At 34.8% G+C, this 18,227-nt stretch overlaps 2 protein-coding genes across 3 annotated transcripts in view; one reads left to right on the forward strand and one right to left on the reverse strand.

Annotated features, from left to right (window-relative positions):
* LOC111426827 (hikaru genki) overlaps positions 1-10,553 on the reverse strand; it is a 41,225-nt gene extending 30,672 nt beyond the window's left edge. For both annotated transcript variants that reach the window (XM_023061614.2, XM_071194142.1), the window contains exons 1-2: positions 10,300-10,553; positions 6,476-6,748 (exon numbers count right to left, since the gene is read on the reverse strand). In XM_023061614.2, the coding sequence (XP_022917382.1) occupies positions 6,476-6,575 (100 nt within the window). In that variant the 5' untranslated portion in view covers positions 6,576-6,748; positions 10,300-10,553. The remainder of the gene's footprint in view (positions 1-6,475; positions 6,749-10,299) is intronic.
* A 2,743-nt stretch (positions 10,554-13,296) lies between these two features.
* LOC111426859 (monocarboxylate transporter 5-like) lies at positions 13,297-14,649 on the forward strand. Its single transcript, XM_071194656.1, has one exon. It carries the CDS (start codon positions 13,297-13,299, stop codon positions 14,647-14,649), a length of 1,353 nt encoding a protein of 450 aa, XP_071050757.1.
* The last annotated feature ends 3,578 nt before the right edge of the window (positions 14,650-18,227 follow it).

An 18,227-nucleotide genomic window follows, 5' to 3' on the forward strand; every position in this document is an offset into this window, starting at 1 on the left:
AAATAAAAATTACCGTGTGGTTTTGCCAATACGACGGCGAAACATCTCTTGTAGACAAAATCTAAATAATTTTTTTATTCCAATAGTTTTAAATATTGTTTATTTATAAAAAAATAATTAAACTGTACTATTAATCAACAACAAGTATAGAAAATAGTATAGAAAATTAAGACATCAATCATGCCTTACAATTTTTATAAACATATATAATATCTGTAAGAAGATACGTGTTAGGACTATAAGCCTATACCACATCTGAAACATTCAAGGACGCCGAAAAGTGAAAGAAATAACTCTATGACTACATGAAACCACAATAAGCAGTGTACAAATACTAAAACATTTGGATTTAGATCTTTAGGACTTAGAAGAATCACAAAAAATGTTCAACTCATATTGAAGGGTGAGAGTGTTGCATAAGTAAAAACAGTTAATCTGCCAACATTGCAAATTTATTCATGTACGAGTAACTTAACCGTCTCCAAACTTTTGTTCCACTCTATATACAAAAAATGCAATGTAAAAACAACTTTTTTTATTTTTAAAATAACAACTCAAATAACCCAAAACAAACTTTTATTGCTATACTATTAATAATAACCGAACAAACATTTGGTATCAACTTTAACAGATCGAAAAAATGTTGCCTCAAATCGAATTGTTGCATGTCGGTTCGATTACATTTTAACTTTTAAAGTTCAAATAGAAATATTCTATTCTATTTGGCGAGTATTTACAGTTTTTTTTATTGCCGCTTTTCGCAAAATAACCGCCAGCAGTTCTTATCATTCCAATCATCTTCACCCAGTTCTCGTCATCTCCACATTGATATTCTCGATATTACCTCTTTTGTTTCTTTCTGCTGGCACCCAGTTCCAAACCTTAACTGGGATTTTTTCTTTACTCGTTAGGTGTAAATGTCCATACCATTTTAGTTGCTTTTCATTTATAGTGTCTATTATTGAGTTTTGTTCCGTCATTCTTCTTCTTATTGCCTCATTTTCAACTCGGTCCAGCATGGTTATGCCGCAGCATTTTTTCCAAAGCATTACCTGCTAGCAGCTTTCGAGTTGTGTCTTTGTCTAAAAACATTTTTCTTTGTCGTTTATCGCTTTTTTTCCTCATTACATCATTAAGGTATTCGTACTGGTCTACATGTTTTATTATGCCAGTCTCCAATTGTATGTCCATTAAAATATATCATTACAAAAACTTTAAAATTAATTAATATTTATAATATGTGCACAAGGGAATGTTCTGAACTTGACGTTAAAAGTTATTTCTGCAGCAGGCCCCATAAAGGTCTTACAAATTTTAGTAGCCTTGTGCCTCGCAATTCTGCAAGAGCCTCCGTGCAAGTAAATATTTTATATTTCTATTTTTATGGCAGAATTTCCAACAAATGTTCCAGATTTACTACTAAATTTTGCAATTAAAGCTGCACCTTGTTGTGAACCGTTGAGCTTTATACGTGAAATTAAGGGTGACTCTAGAAAATACAATACATTGACTATTTACGCTACTTTTTCAATTAATTTTATTGGTATATCGAACAAATTTTCACATGTATCAACAAATCCTCACAATCACGTTGTAGGCTTCCGGTCATCCGGTTCGTTTCGTGCATAATCCGTAGTTAACTCCAACGAACGGGGATAGAGTGAGAAAGAGAGTTGTTTGGGGTGTTCGGCGTCGACATATTTATCGCATTTGTTTCGTAGCGCCCCCGAATGCCTCTACTCCCACATTTCCGCAGTTTCGGCGACACGGAACAAATGGACACAAATAAAAGCGCCATTAATAAGAGCCCCCTCGTCCGGCGGCTCGTCCGCGTATTTATGGTCGTCGCCGGTTTTATTTTTATTTCTTTTTTTTTTTGTTGTATTTCACTTTTTTGTAACGCCATAGCGTAATATGCGTTCATTAATTTCCCGTGCGCGGATTTTTTAATTGACCCTTTCGTACGCGACGGCTTTTAAGGCAGCTTTGCTTACGGGCAAAAACAATTACGACGCTAGCGCCCTCCATCTGCGAGCTTTTCCAACGGGTTCTTTGTGTCCGCAGCCACCGCCAACGGTTTTTTATTATTCATAGAGTTAATGGGGTACCACCGCTTGATATTTTAATATGAAACCGACGAAAAAGCTGTTCTGTCGCAACGTTATTTTTTTAATAATTCATTTTGCCGTTTACTGATTCAAATTTGCAAACGAAAATCATTTTATTTCTTTATATTTAATTAATTGTAACGGCGCTGTATAAATCTTTATAAAAAATACATACTGCGCGAGATAATATGGTGTGGTGAATATAACGCGACGTGGTGTGTTAATTCAATGGAAATTTACAACCGAATCCGGGAGAACGACGGGTTGTAGGTTCACTTTCGAGTGCCATGAAAACCAATTTGACCAGCCGCTGATTATGCTTGCTAATGAAAGGCAATGTTGTAAATATTGCGCTTCGCTGTGGTAAATAGATTTTGTCCGAAATCTATTGATTCTATCACGGTGCATCATTTAATTATGATTCTCTGACCAGTTATGTTTTAATTTCATTGATTTTACTGAAATAAATATAAATTTCGTAAGTGATGTTGGTAATATTTAATTATTATTAACATACATTACAAGTAAATTTCATTTAATATTAATTTTATATCCACATTTATTGAATTATTTATGAGCGATTATGGCATAATATAAAATTGATGGTTAATGCTAATTTTGATTTTATTTATTTTGTGAAGAGTTAGTACTTTCATATTAATGATTATTAAACAATTCTCTTTTAAATTAATTTGTTGATACCAGCTGACTTTAATATTTAACGCTGAATAGAAGTATAAAATAGAAGTTAAAAATTAAATTATAATAACAAGAGCAGCAGGGATCGTGGAATCTATATCATAAACAACGTATAAAGCGTCATTGATAAGCTTTATTGATACGGTCACACTAGACAGCATTCGTGGGATTCCATTCGTGAAGCAGATATAGATAACTACGCTATTGGCAAAGGCTACTTTACACAAATAAAATGAGAAAAATTTTTAATAAAGCTTCTATCACAACTTCTAACAAAAAATGCATCATTTTAAGTACCATGAAACTGCTTTAAATTACGCCTAACTTTAATATTAATATTCTTCTTTTATTTACATAACTGTTTATATTTAAATGTTACCACAGATGACGTAGCTTGTCTGCTAGATGAGTAATTTTAGTTACATACTAATAATTTTAGCTCATCCTTGCAATAGTTACCTTCGCGAAAATGCATATTATGGCACCTGTGATGATGATTTCAATTTCAGATGGTTGTTGCTGCTTTGATATGATCGAAGAGGATTTTTATATTTTAATCATGTTCGTGTTGTGCCATAGCGAAATAACGTCGTTTTTGAAGATTGAAGTTTTCGAAAGTTTCATACAGCTCTGTGGTTGTATTAACTAATCTCGATATGAAGCAAAGCCAAATCATCATCTTCCAGAATTACCTTGCCAAACTGGGCATAGGAGAAAAAGAGAAAAGATGGTTTAGTTCGTAAGGGATATTTCTGTATAATTATATTATATTATAATAATATCCAAAGGTTTTTGACATTACATTGCATCTCTGTTGAAAACTAAAAATAAGTTTTGTGGATGAAAAATAATCGAAATTAATCTAAAAAATGACTAGTAAAAGCTATTTTCTGATATCAGTGGTAATAACGTACTTACATATATGGTTAAGAAAGTCCTAAAACTCCAAAATTGACGTTTTTGACATTAAAATTTTTTCTGAACCCGAAACTAAAAACCATGGAAAGTAACTTTTTGAATGAAAAATATAAAACATAATAAGTGTTGATATAATGACATTGATCCATGGTATATCGGAAGACAAATTTTGAGATTATTACCTATATCAAAACATGGTAGTCTTTACATGCAAGAAAAGTCAGAAAAACCCAGAGCTGACTTCATTCCTTTGTCAAGAGCAGTTATTGCAAGGTACAAAGGTTCTTAGAAAGGTACAAACTAACCCGACCAACCCATCTCAACTCAACAAAACCCAATTCCAGGATTACTTCATTTCGCTGAAATAACTCGTTTCGGCATCTTAGTTGTGTTCCTATTTTTGGAAGAATATGTTTTACAAACGTATGTTATATCAACATGTTAGATTTGCCTATTAAAAATGTGTTTTAATGAGTATAGCTGCTACAGCCAATTTGTACAAAATTTGTGTTGACATAAAAGTACAATCATCCACAAAAACGTACGAGAAATGTTTGGCAAAACATGATTTTTAATATATCTCTGTATAATGTGAGAAACCGGGAATATTACCTACTGGACTAATGTTTGTCTTCCATTATCTCTTTATTATTCGAGCCGGAAGTTCAAGTTCCAGAAGTTTGCGACGACTTAAATGAAGACGTTTCACCCCAAATTTAAGCAAACAACGAGAATATTTATAGTTGATTCCCAATCCAAGTTGCAAAAGTTAAATATAAACGACGTGGTGAATACTGTTGACCACGCTGTAGTTTATTCTTTTTCGCTTTAAATTTTTTATTTCTTTGTCTTCCTCTCAAGAAAAAAAAGTAGATGATAAATTGCTTTTCTAAACTTGTTTGTTCTACCCGAGTTGCGAACAAAAAAGAAGCTGACACACACGTACGTTCTTCAACCCTCTCCAAAAATGGTCTTGTTGACTCCGTTCGTCAAGGCCATGTAAGTTCCCTTCTATTCAAAATCTGTTTGAATGGCTATTTTCGTTGGTTCAAAGTGACGTAAACAGGGTTGCCCGCCCTATTAATGTAAATTTCCGGATGGTGAAGCACCTTTGATCTCGTGAGCGCGTAAATCTTCTACAGACGCTGAATTTTGACTTTCGACGGGAAATAAGAGAAACCCGACTTATTACCGGATATAAATCGAACTGGAACGTTGAAACGGCAGAAGGGTCGCTTTCCTTCCCCGATTTCTGCGTAGTCTTGGAACTCGTGCATGCGAACGACAGTTTTTTAATCGGTAGCGGCTTTCCTTTCAATACCTTCTCTTTTTCCGGCTCTTTGAAAAAGAGTTGCGGTTTTCAGCTTATCGATTGTGTCTTTGGCAGCGAATACGACGACACGTGCGACACGTACGAACACATCCGGTTCTCCGTTCACTTGTTTAATTAATACCGTGTGGTTTCGACGTTGTAAACATGTGGCTTTCGCAGCCCATTTAACGGGCGTCCGTGTCGTAAAGTTTTGGTCGTTCAAACAATGTGTGTCCTTTGTTTCAAAAAAATATATAACTAAATGCACAAAAATAACAAAAAATATATAAATTAATAAAAAATCAAATTCATTAAAAGTAAACGGAAACGGAAACCAAAAAAATGTACAAATTTATAAACTTTTACATAAAAGTTGCTCTTCGCTATATCAATTGAGGAGGTAAAACTTTTATGGGTATAATTGAAATCCCACAAAAAAGTTTGTATTAAAATAGATAAATTTTATAGCAGAACATCCCCTTTAATTGTATTATTAAAGCATATAGAGTGACGTCAATTAACTAAAACGTAACCTTTTCAAAAATTCCGTCTATTTTCAACTATAATATTTCTTCTAACGATACAAGATTAGCTTAACACGCGAGCGTTGTTATCGTGCGAAGGAAAGTGTAGGAAAAAAGGCTCACAAAAGAGTATTAATGTGAGTGGGTGCCTTTCTCCGTACCAACCGGAGGGAAAACTTTTAGTAGATAACGAAACGGGGACACAGGTGCAAACACTTTGAACTTGTACGCAACTAATTCATAATTAAAATTCCGCAATTTTCCTACGGCGAAAGGGGCGGGAAAGGTGGTTGCGACCGACGCGGTAATTATGACTTTCGCCTTTTTAAATCCGGCTTCAATTAAAGTTTCTTCATTAAGTTTTCAACAGTACAAACATGGGGCGACAATGCAATTTTCTATATCGTTTCAACTTTCGCCATTTGCAACTTATTACGCTTCTCCCTCGATACTATTATTCAACATTACTTTTATAGGACCGGCTTTCAAGTATTAATAACTCCGGAAATGGGTTGCCATTTAACCCCTTCCATTAAATCTATAAAACATTGATTGCGGAGACATCGAGATAACGGCCATAGTAACCCTGGTATAACGACGGTTTTCCACCCGACCTTTGGGAGTGCCTTACATCATCCTCTATTGGCGGAAACCGTCCCATCGGAGGTACCATATAAAAACCGTACGTGACCACGCTTAAGTGTATCAATGATGGTACGCAAAAGATATAACGATTCACAGCACGCATTAGAGATTATATAACAAAATTATTAATGTAATATCGATTTAATTATTAAATTTCATAATTTATTTTCTATTTTTAGTCATCCTAGGTAAATAAGATATAGTGTTAAAACGACCACACAAACCGTGTCTTTTCCCAATCGATAAACCACGACGAGAAGATCACTTACCTTTCTGTATGAGTCTGGCTTGTGCCCCAGGGGGTGCACGCCAATGTACTATCGCTACCAAAACGACAAAGACGAAGACTCCGGTCGAGTGCGGCGACATTTTGACGACGACGCCAGCCAATTCACGAAGCTTGGAGTGTCGTCGTCATCGTGGTAATCGCGTGCAAGCCAGATGCTGGTGGAAGAACCACAATTGGCGGTCTCATTTCTTCCGCCGTTTGTCCTATAGGGGGATTTTAGTTAGGTCAGTTTGCCGAGTTGAGGAGACACCAGCTGCGAAAAAAAGGAGGAAAAATGTACAGAGTTGGAAATCGTTAAAACCATTTTGTCGGGTATTAATCACGTTCAGTTAGAGACTCGCATTATTCATTGTGTTGCACGAATTTTCCGACGGTGGTGACCCGACAAACAAAACTCGGTTACGAATATCCGAGTGTTTTTCGTGGATCCGATTTTCAATTCGAAAATTGCCGTCGACAGGAGTAATAAATTATGTCGCTTTTCGAAATTCTATTATCAGTTATATATAGGAATTTCATTAATTTACTTTTAGTTTACCGACAAATACGTATCTTTTCAATTTAAAAATATTGTTTAAAATATATTTTATCATCTATTTTATAATGGGGTTATAAATAACACTAGCAATTTTCTTAATAAATTGTAGATAAGACATCTTGTGAAGAAAAAAGTTACATATTTCAGTTAAAGAAATCTTATTTGAAAGTGTTGAGCGAAGATTTATACTTTAAAACTAATATTCTCTATTTTATGACATATCGTGTTTATCATGTTTGAATTTGGATATCTTTTCGGATGCCATTCTGCTACCAACATAAAATATCTCTTGGGGTGTGTTCAAAAACAGCGCGGCATTCGAGAGTGATTGTGTGGCTACCGCGATATGTTTAGACACACCTTTGGACCTCATGTGTCATTAACTTTTGTAAGATTGTCGATACAAATTTGTGCCAAAAAGCATCTTTTCATTGGTATGAAGTCTCATCGGGCGCAACTGTTGTGAGATTGATCGATTTCTTTGCTATCTAGAACTATCACTATCGTGCTTAAAATGCAAAACTGAAAAACGATTCCGCTGCTGAAATACCGTATGGCCTCGCAAAGACTAATAATTTGGAAATCTGCTAATTGATCGTGCGGTAGTTGGTTAAATCTGTGCTGCATGCCTTTGATTTTCATGATGATGATTGGTTAGGAATAATTTGATTTCATTCAATAGTACTTCAAGAATGAATTAAACTTCCTAAACGTTGACAGTTTTTGGGTTGGGTTGGGTTTAAAAGTGAAGAAAAATATCGAGCAACTTACGAAAGTTGGGTTCGGTTGGATTGGCTTGAATTGGTTTGGATATGGGAAGCTCGAAGCACCACTACATACTATCTTCTGCTGTAATAGATTCCAGCAATTAAGAAATACAGCTGAGATAAAGTTGGGAGAAGCAGTCATCGTGGCAGGTATCGCCCGTATACTGGATGGATCATAAAGCACCATAGCGATGGACTTTCTAAGGCATATTTCGCAACGACGATCCTGCAGTAATGCGTAAGCGGGTCCAAGTCGCCTAAAATGTGTAAACGAGAAAATAGGGGAAAATTTTTTAGTGGCGTAACCATCAAAAGACCGGCACAAAAATCCCCGTATCCGACGGAGCTCCACATTCCTGGTTGGATAAAATTTCCATTACTTCATCAAGCGTATATCCGACCGGGTTAGTGCATACAGTATTTTTCTCCTCCCTAACGCAAAAAAAAAGGGTTGAGTTGGGTTGGTGAATAAGACTACGCTGTGTGACATATCGAAAGACTTACGAATAGAGATGGAGAATAAAGTAAGAAGAAGATATCTGCGTAAAGACCATTACAGAAAGTTATAAGAATTGTGTAGCGGTGGAGGAATATGTCAGAGATGTTGTCGGTACAAAAGAGAAAGGAAAAAGGTCAGATTAAAATAAAATACGGAAACAGAAGCCGCCAATACGATGGAGAAAACCTGTAAGGGTAGTTCCATATTTGAAAAGAGCAGAAAAAGAAGTTCGAGATTCCCGATTGAAGAGATATCATTTACTTATTGCAACTTTAAGGCGCTAACAGTATAACGCACTTTTCTTTTCCCCAGCACAAAAAAAAAAGGTTGGATTAGGTTGGGTTGGGTTAATTTATAATTGGGTAACAATAGTAGCTTTATTGTGCACGATTTTGTTTTCAACGTTCTTTAGTCGTTCTTTATACCTCACAGAATAGGACCACTACACGATCGCTTCTTTAAAAGAAAGTCAATCTTCGCAAAAATCTGTGTTTTTTTCCCAAATCTAATAAAATTCCATTGGCATGTTCAAAATAGTAATTCAATGTTTCTGTATTTCTTCCTAGTATAAAGTGTTGTGTAATCTTTATGCCAATGTATATGTGAAATAGCAACATGTAATCTCTCAACATCAATAGCTGTGTAGTAATATCAGCGATTCGAACATTACACCATAATCGATCGTGTTTCATTTCACTCAGATGATCTCACTTTGTTCCAATTTAACTCTATCTCTTGGAAGCATTTTCGATTAAATATGATATTATTAACTACTTGACGACTTTTGCCATAAATTGTTGTATATTGGATACAACATGATTACTACCAAGTTTAATTAAACTTAGTTTTTCAAACGGTTTTGAAATATCCGTGTATAATACATTCACGTTATGCCACTCCGTAATTAGTTATAACATTATCGCGACGTTCACCTCTTAGGGGATGGGTGTTAAGCCGGAGATTATGGAAGTTCCAGTTTCAACTTTTTGTTCTCCGGAGGCGTTCCGGCGAAGTTCGCCTACTCCACGTTCTCGCTAGAAATTCGGATAGAAGATGCAAATGGCAAGCGCAGATCGCGTACCGGATGGAACTTGTTCGCTCGCTCGGTTCGTGTCCGCATCTCAATTCCGCAACCGACTCTCGACTAGGATGGATTAGATCGTCCACTAATTGCCGACGACTTCGTACTCGTTTCCCATCTAATCTAAAACCATTTTTACTTTTTCGTTTTAAGCAATTTCATGGAATGAAAAAATAAAAAAATCATTTCGTAATTGTATTAAATAGTCGGTTTTCACGGGATGAATAACCGTTGTCTTTCGCGTTAATAACGTTACCTCTCACGTTGTAATCAGTCGCCTGCTCCATAGCTTTTGATTGATGATTCCCGATGGATGCAAGCAATTAAGTTGATGGCTATTAGACTTTGAGAGAACAATATCTAGGACGGAAGACAATCAAACCATGCATAAATTGGGTCAAATCTTAGATGTCGTTTTGATATTATGTGGTCATCATCAGGAATATAGCACATTAAATGTTTACATGACCTTTTAAATTTATCAAAACTTGATTTTATTACTATTATACTTTCATAAATACTAGTTTAGAACAAAAGAAAATATGGTGGACGCGCTGGTTAAATCATCAAATTAAATTACTATAGCTTCACAATTTAATTTAAACCATCTTATACTTGGATTAAATTTACATGGTTTTGAAGTTGAATTTAAAAAGACAATTAACTGTAGACATTTCAAGGAATCCTTAGAAAAACCTAGTAAAATAGCATCAATTTCTCAGACGAGAGTCGCCCGGATGTTCGTTTTTCATGTAGAACCCGGAGTCTTCAGCGGTCTGACTACGGCCGTTAAACCGGATTAGCGTTGTTCACGAAGCCGTGACTAAATTACAAGGCAGCACAACCCGACAATAGCGTTCGCGCACGAGATCGCGACCAATTACACGAAGCATTATATTGGACGACATCGATTACTTACCTACTCTCAATTGCCGTATAATACCCGAGGGCATAAGCCGAGTGCGATACGACGCCGGAAGTCCCAGTTAATAAACCACTAAATTCCGCCAAACAAAATCGAGAATACCAACAAACATAAACGTAAATATTTTTTTTAATTTTTCAATGATAAACAAAGAACTTGCGTTCGAAGTATCCAAAAACTTTTCTAGATGTATAGATCGCGCGTTTTTTCTTTGGACGGTATAATGGACGCCGACGTCTTTTCGACGACGCTCAGCGCACGACTGATGTAAACATCCGAAGAGGGACGACGACGTCGGCGTCGCGACGCCGAGGACGCGTGCGCTACACTTTGCATCCCAACATCGGTTATTAACGAGACGCTGCTTGATTGACATTTTGATTAAAAACTGTGGCCGAGTTAGGGTTAAAAAGTGATCGGACAGGGGTTAATTGAAACGAGGGTCCGAACGTATCAGGTTTGAACGTGTTCGCGTTGCATCTGCGTAATTGCGTGCGAATTTATTAAAATAAATTATAATCTGAACATGAAGGTTTATGTGACTCTCGGTATATAGAGATTATTGAATTAACACTCTTGATTATCTCTCTTGATTTATGGATTGTATTATTTTACTTCAAAATATTTTGCTGTTTGCCAAATCTTTTATAATTAATTTAAAGATTAGACCAAAACAACAAAAAGACATTTCTGCCCAGGTCCATCTCGACGTTCATATGTTGTGTATGTCTATATCTTGATGAATAAAGCACTCTCTTCAGTAGCCAATGATCTCGAATATACAGATGTGTCTCTGAAATGCATGTACAACGGAAGATCACAGATTCCTTGGCTCAAAATAGGTCGATTTAAGTTAAGTTATCTATATCAAAAGTTGCTTCAAAGTTCAAAGTTAGCAAAAAAAATTCTTTTATTTTTTATAACTCGAAAACGCGTAAATCAATTGAACCCATTTTTCTGAAGTGAGTTCCTAGGTTCAATTAACGTCTTTTTATGGTTTTTGATACAATTTTAGAAACACAGGAATGATGGAAAAGTCATGTGGTCCCTCCATATTTTTTTTTTCTGGCCAGCCAACAATTTTATTCATTATCATAATTTCTGAATATTTAGTTCTGAACCGTTTTTTCTCTTATAACATTTTGATTACATAAGTGATTAAGCCAGAAAAAAGGTATTTTTAAATATCTGCAAGCCTTGTTTACGTCATTGCAGTTACAAAAGTTACCTCATCGTAGTTGGTACTGATTTCAACTAATTGCAATTTATGTTTAACGTAAATACAATATCATTAATTGATCAAAAGCGTGGGCAGTCAATGATCCTCAAAGCATACAGTGTTAGGAAAAAACGTAGTCGTATAGACCAGTTCAGAGTTTTTAGAAATATCTTGTATTTTCACTATTGTTGGATTTGTCATTTTGCGTTATTTTAACAAATTATTTTGTTTATAAAAGCTGGTGTGTGTTTGATGTTCAAAACATATTTGAAACACGTGAAATACTTCCCGAAATAGTGTGTGAAAATTTTAGATCAAAAAGTTAAGTAGGAAAAAAGTTGCACACAAAACAAAAATATGATACACTTTTGAGCGGTGCTGTACATCATTCCCAAATCTAGTTATATTTACGTAGTTCGCAGAAACATATAAATTTTTCGAAAGCTTAGCACAATTAAAAAGATCTTCTATTTGATTACAATTGCTACTTGTACAGGGTGTCCAAATTTCGATGGGTTTGCAGGGTATCTCAGTTATTATGAAAGATAGAAAGTTGCGGCTTTCGCGAACCTGAGCTACTTTTTTGTCAAACTTACAATGGCGCAAACCAAATTTTCATAGCCCTCTTTGTTTTTGATATTTTTGATATAGGGAGTGTTGAAATTTATGATTTTCAAACACCTCCTGTATCTCGGCTATCCGGAAACTTAGTAAAAAAGTAAAAACGGGTTCTAATAGATTTTTTCATGTGGAATCCAATGGTGCACGTAGAATTTTTCTAGTCATTACGGTTTTTGAGTTATAAACACAACTCAAATACTGAATACTCAGCTTCTAAAATACTTAACTCTTTATAACTCAAAAACCGTGACGACTAGAAAAATTCTACGTGCACCATTGGATTCTACATGAAAAAATGTATTAGAACCCGTTTTTACGTTTACGGCTAGCCGAGATACAGAGGTGTCTGAAAATCGTAAATTTTGAAACACTCCCTGTATATCAAAAACGACGAGAGCTATGAAAATTTGGTTTGCGCCATTGTAAGTTTCACAAAAAAGTAGCTCAGGTTCGCGAAAGCCGCAACTTTCTATCTTTCATAATAACTGAGATACCCATCGAAATTTGGACACCCTGTACACAATAAGTTGCTATAATAAAAAAATAAAGTTGACCCATTTACCTCAAAAACTAAGTGTTAAACAACTTTTTATTACATTTGACGCGCATTATAAATCATGTATTCATATTAATTTTAACCTTCTAAATAAAAATTTACGTATTTTGTGCCATTTCTAACACTTTTTTGTTTAATAAAATTGAAAAAAAAAACTGTTTATAATGTTACATCCTTGTTTAATTAACTAAATTAATAAAAGGATCAAAAATAGCACCTATCTTTTATGGTATGTCGTTTGTTCAAAAACTAATAAACAACATACTAAAATCGTGTAAAGTAATTTTACGCAGCAATTCGGCAAACAAAACAGATTATGCATACCATATCCCGTTTTGTTGGAGACCAAACTCCAAATTAGTGTCCGATTATCATACAAATTTATGCACTATCTCGACCGACCTTCCCCCATCCCGTTTAACAGCCAATTATGAATGTATGCTTTAGGCAAATTCCTCTGGAGTTATCACAAATTTAACAAACATATCGATACGAACGTCATTACACTAACTATTCGAAATTCGTTGGAGAGATTTGATCAGTTCAAATTGAAACATCGTCTTATGTGGTTTAGAAAAAAATATAAACTTAAGTGATGCAAGGTCAAAAGAATACGATTACACCGCCTGATGGTGGATGGGGTTGGATTATAGTATTTGGATCTTTTATGATTCATGTTATCAATGATGGAATTACATATTCTTTTGGTATGTTATATGAAGATTTTTTGAAATATTTCAACTCTCATAAATCGGAAACGGCTTGGATTTTATCGATTTTATATGGAATGACGTATTGTTCCGGACCGATCGCTGGAATTTTAGTTAATAAATATGGATGTAGAGCAGTTACACTCGGGGGAACAATTCTCGCAGCTTTTTCGTTCTTTGTAAGTTTTTGGGCGAATAGTATAATCGCACTTTGTGTTACTCTCGGGTTTGGAGGTGGATTAGGATTTGGGTTAGTTTATTTACCGGCCATCGTCTCAGTTACGGTGTACTTCGAAAAGAAGCGATCTTTAGCCACTGGAATTGCTGTTTGCGGATCTGGAATAGGAACGTTTATATTTCCGACTATTATTTATTGTTTTATGGAATTATATAGTTGGCAAGGTGTTATGATTGTTTTATCTGGAATCGTGTTGCAATGTATCGTTTTCGGAACGTTGTTTAGACCATTAAAAAATGAAAAATGTATAAAAAAAAATAAAATTAAAAACATCGCGGAATATATTAACGAAAAAAATTATGTCACTAAATCGTTACAACCCGAAGAATTCGAACTTCGACAAATTAATAATAATTCGGAAAAAATAATCATAAAAAAGAAATTATTTGACGTAACACTTTTTAAGGATGTAACTTTTATCCTTTTTGTTATCAGTAATGTTTTAACGAGTATTGGATTTAATGTTCCTTTTATTTATATCGTCCCAAGAGCTTTATCTTTGGATATACCTCTTTCTCACGCCAGTTTACTCTTGGCAATAATAGGAATAGCAAACACGCTAGGAAGAATTATCCTTGGTTACATATCGGATAAACCTTGGATTAACAGATTGTGGGTGTACAATTCCTGTCTTACAATTTGTGGGTTTGCAACTGCTTTGAGTGTATTTGCAACCGATTTTTATTCCCTTCTCGTGTACGCTTTAATTTTCGGACTGACCGTGGGCGCTTACGTCGGATTAACATCCGTTATTTTAGTCGATTTGCTCGGAGTTGACAAAATAACGAATGCTTTCGGAATATTGTTATTTTTTCAAGGAATCGCGTCATTTATCGGTCCACCCATAGGTGGTATGTTTTACGATATATTAGAATCATTCGATCCGGGATTTTTTATGGCCGGTATTGCGATTGCTTTAAGCGGTTTAATGTTATTCTTTTTACCGTTTATAAAACGAAAATTATCGAAAAATATTGAAAATTGTAATGAGGAATTATAGCAATTACTGTTACCTAGTGAATCTAGGAAAAATTGTTATGGAAAGAAATGTTATGATACTATTTAATTCTTTTTATGTAAAAATTTAAATATTTATACAGGGTGAGTCATTAGTATCCCGGCGGACGAGAGTATTACACATTATTCTTTAAATTCTAAATATCAGGAAAACTATTAAACTTAGACATATGACATACTTATCATTAAGTAAAGGAAACTGGATGAGCAATTCAACTAGCACACAATATACAGAGTGTTTCATTCAAAAAACTTAAGAAAAAGCCATTTGAAAAACATCAAAAGTAACTCAGCTTTATAAACAACCTGTATAGTGTATCTAATATATTTGAATACTATCATTTACCTACTGACTTTGACTATTGTCTGACGTAGTGTCAAGGCAAAATCGGAAAAAATCTCGTTTTTACTTCGTTTTCAAAAAGATCCTGTAGCAGGTATATTTTGGAATCAGAATTGAATATCTTAGGAACTATGAACACTGTGAAATAGTAACATATACGATTGTATAAACAAATTTAGTTGTATTCATAATATGATAAAATATACAGGTTGTTCCATTTAAATAAATTGACGTAATCCTGTATAAGTGAAAATAATTTTACGTAATAGAAAGTGATGAGTCAAACAACTTTTGTATAAAATATTTTTTTGTTTTTCAAATGGTTTGGTAACTATCAACCGCCGGGATACTAATAACTCACCCTACATAGTAAAATCTCGATATAATGGACAAATATGGGGAAGGGAGTGACCGTTATAGCCAAATGGTCCGTTCGTGACGTCACGCATGAATAGGCAACTACTATTTCACATTTTGAATCAGCAAATTTAGTTCAATAACATTATATAACAATCTAGCGCTGAGCAACAACTAAAACAAGAATTAACTAGACTAGAATAACTAGAATCATTCGAGTTTAGCTGTCTTAAGAGACGTACGGCTAAACCCGAATGTTTCTAGTTCTAGGTCTAGTGTTAGTTCTAGTTTTAATTCAATAAAAGTATACAACAATCTAGCGCTGAAAAACAATTAAAACTAGAACTACCGTCCTTGATTTATACATCGCATAGACAACTCGGGGAATACCCGATTTTGTCCGAGATCGGTTATAATAAGACTTTGCTGTATTAATTAATTAAGGTTTCGTATATTTTTTATAACTAAATGTACAAATTGCATGTGAAGGTTTTGTTATATAAGATTATATGTATTGTTAACTTTGAAAAATAAATAAAAAATATAATGAAAGTATTATAAATTTTCCACCATTTTTACCAATCAGAACCACAACCGAGTTAATCCTCAATACGAAGTTAACACAAAAATTGGGTAATACTATTACCTGCACACCGTCGAAACTCCAAACTGTCAACACCTATATAAACAGAAAAAAAATATCCGACTATACAACGGGTACGGACAAATACCGACAAATACCAGGACGAAAATCCCATTGCGAGAGGGAATTATTTCGGAACCCCCGTGGCAATAAAAACGTCGATATGCCGCCCCTTAATTCGTTTATACAACTTTCATCGCGCGCCGCGTTTCGTAATCCGCCTCTAGATTTGCGCGGCAATAAAATATCCTTATTAATGAGGGAAACGAAATTGGAGTAAACAGACGAAGGGGTGGTGACTCGAAAGGATGGGGGTTCGAAGGGGGCGATAAATGAGGTGGCGGCCGGGTCTGCATAGCGAACACGAGGATTCACTTATCCGATTGTCGAAAATTAACGACTCGCTGTAAAAGCAACGAGTCCATGCCGAATTTCAATATAAATTTTAATTAAGCGACTAAAACATAGACATAAAATGTTACGTCCATTTTCGTTATTAAATTTCGATGCATTTTAAAAAGGTGCGATTTAAGATTTTGTATCTTATCTTTTAACACTTGGTGCCAGTAATTCCCCGAGCAACGATGAAGGGAGAAAATGTTTTATTGTTCACCTCTATTACCCTATCAGAAAACCAGGCAACATCGCCATCGTCTTAATAAAGCCCTAAAATAGTTTAATACCATCTCCTCCGCCAGAATTTACCGCCCCCAGATTAATACACCCTTCGGCGGTGTGCGAAAGGCATTAATTTCAGAGCCGAACGCGATTGCACGGGCAAAAACGACCCGGCTTCGGATAACGTGGAAAAGCGACCGGCTACATCCCCTATATCCCACCCTCCGCCTCTCGATCTCGACCGTCCCTATTCCACTCCCCGATTCAGTAACTTAATAAAGCGACGTGAATTATGAACGGATGCGTACAATGCACCGTATGGAAGCCCCCTTTTGTTCTGTTCTCATCGCGCGGTAATTGGCGTTATGCATTTTTGACTCCCAATGCCGTACGGGACATCAACAAACGTTGGTACCCCGCCTTTGTTCCACGTTGACGTATTGCCGACAACCGCTTTGTTCTTGTTAAGTGTAGGTAGAATTTTATGTTTTCAGTTTTTCAAAAAGTGTTTTGTTATGTATATCAAAGGACAAAGAGATAATTTTGAATTAAAACGGAAAATATGTTTATATTAAATTGGTTTATGTTGGGAAATAATGATAAAAGAGCGAAATTGTTTTAAATCCACTTCAATTTATTGTACTGCCATATTTATATAGAATTTGAATAAAATGTAAAAAGAACATTATCGAAGCAATTCATCACTACCCTCATTCGCAATTATTAATAATGGTATTATTTTGTACAATAAATTAAATTGAATCAATAAAATTATTTTATAAATCAAAATTCAAATAGCTTTTTTATAGCTTTTTTTGTTGTCTAAAAAGATATTTTGGAACAACCTTCCTTTTAGGGTTGTGTAAATATTTATTTTGAGACTGTGGTGTATTGCTGATATGCTTTTATAGCACAACGGGTGATGTTTTATGCACCGATCAATATCTGCTTATAATTTTTCTAATTCTCTATAAGAAAAAAAGAAAAAAGGTTGGGTTAAGTTGATTCTCAAAAGCTGAACTGCAAATGTATACCGATAAAAAGACTAGAATCCATCTTATCCATGCATCTTATCCTTTCAATAATATAAAAGGACCTTATTTTGTGATGAATTGTTAAATGTCTCGTATATATCAAAATTGACACGTTTGGAGGTGACTCTGGTAGAAACAGTATACTGGTGATTGCGTCTGCCAGAAAAATTACAGCTTAATGTGAGCTTATGCCCTTTGATATAAATATATCACCCCTCTCACTTTTGATGAGCAACCATAAAGTAAGAATATCATTTAAAAAAACACACAAACTTGATGAAACGTTATAAAACACAACCTGAACTATAAAATTATATTGAATTCAACACCAAATAGAAGATCATTGAGAGAGTGTCAACAAACAATTCCTAAAAGCCATCATGAACTGTTACAATTTTAGACTAAAGTAGCAAAAATCAAACAATATTTTTTCAGAAACACAAATATGTTGATGGTATACACAAAATTTTGTGCATGAATCTGTAAGTTGACTCTTCAAAAGTAAGTTGAATTGATGTTATCCGAAATATATTTGAAATTATTAAAATATCATAATAAATAATCCT

Source organism: Onthophagus taurus, chromosome 2 (genome assembly GCF_036711975.1).
Source record: "Onthophagus taurus isolate NC chromosome 2, IU_Otau_3.0, whole genome shotgun sequence".
NCBI classification, from domain to species: domain Eukaryota; kingdom Metazoa; phylum Arthropoda; class Insecta; order Coleoptera; family Scarabaeidae; genus Onthophagus; species Onthophagus taurus.

What these genes read in the sequence shown, in the direction of transcription:
- LOC111426859 (XM_071194656.1), top strand. Translation starts at nt 13,297, where the DNA reads ATGCAAGGTCAAAAGAATACGATTACACCGCCTGATGGTGGATGGGGT.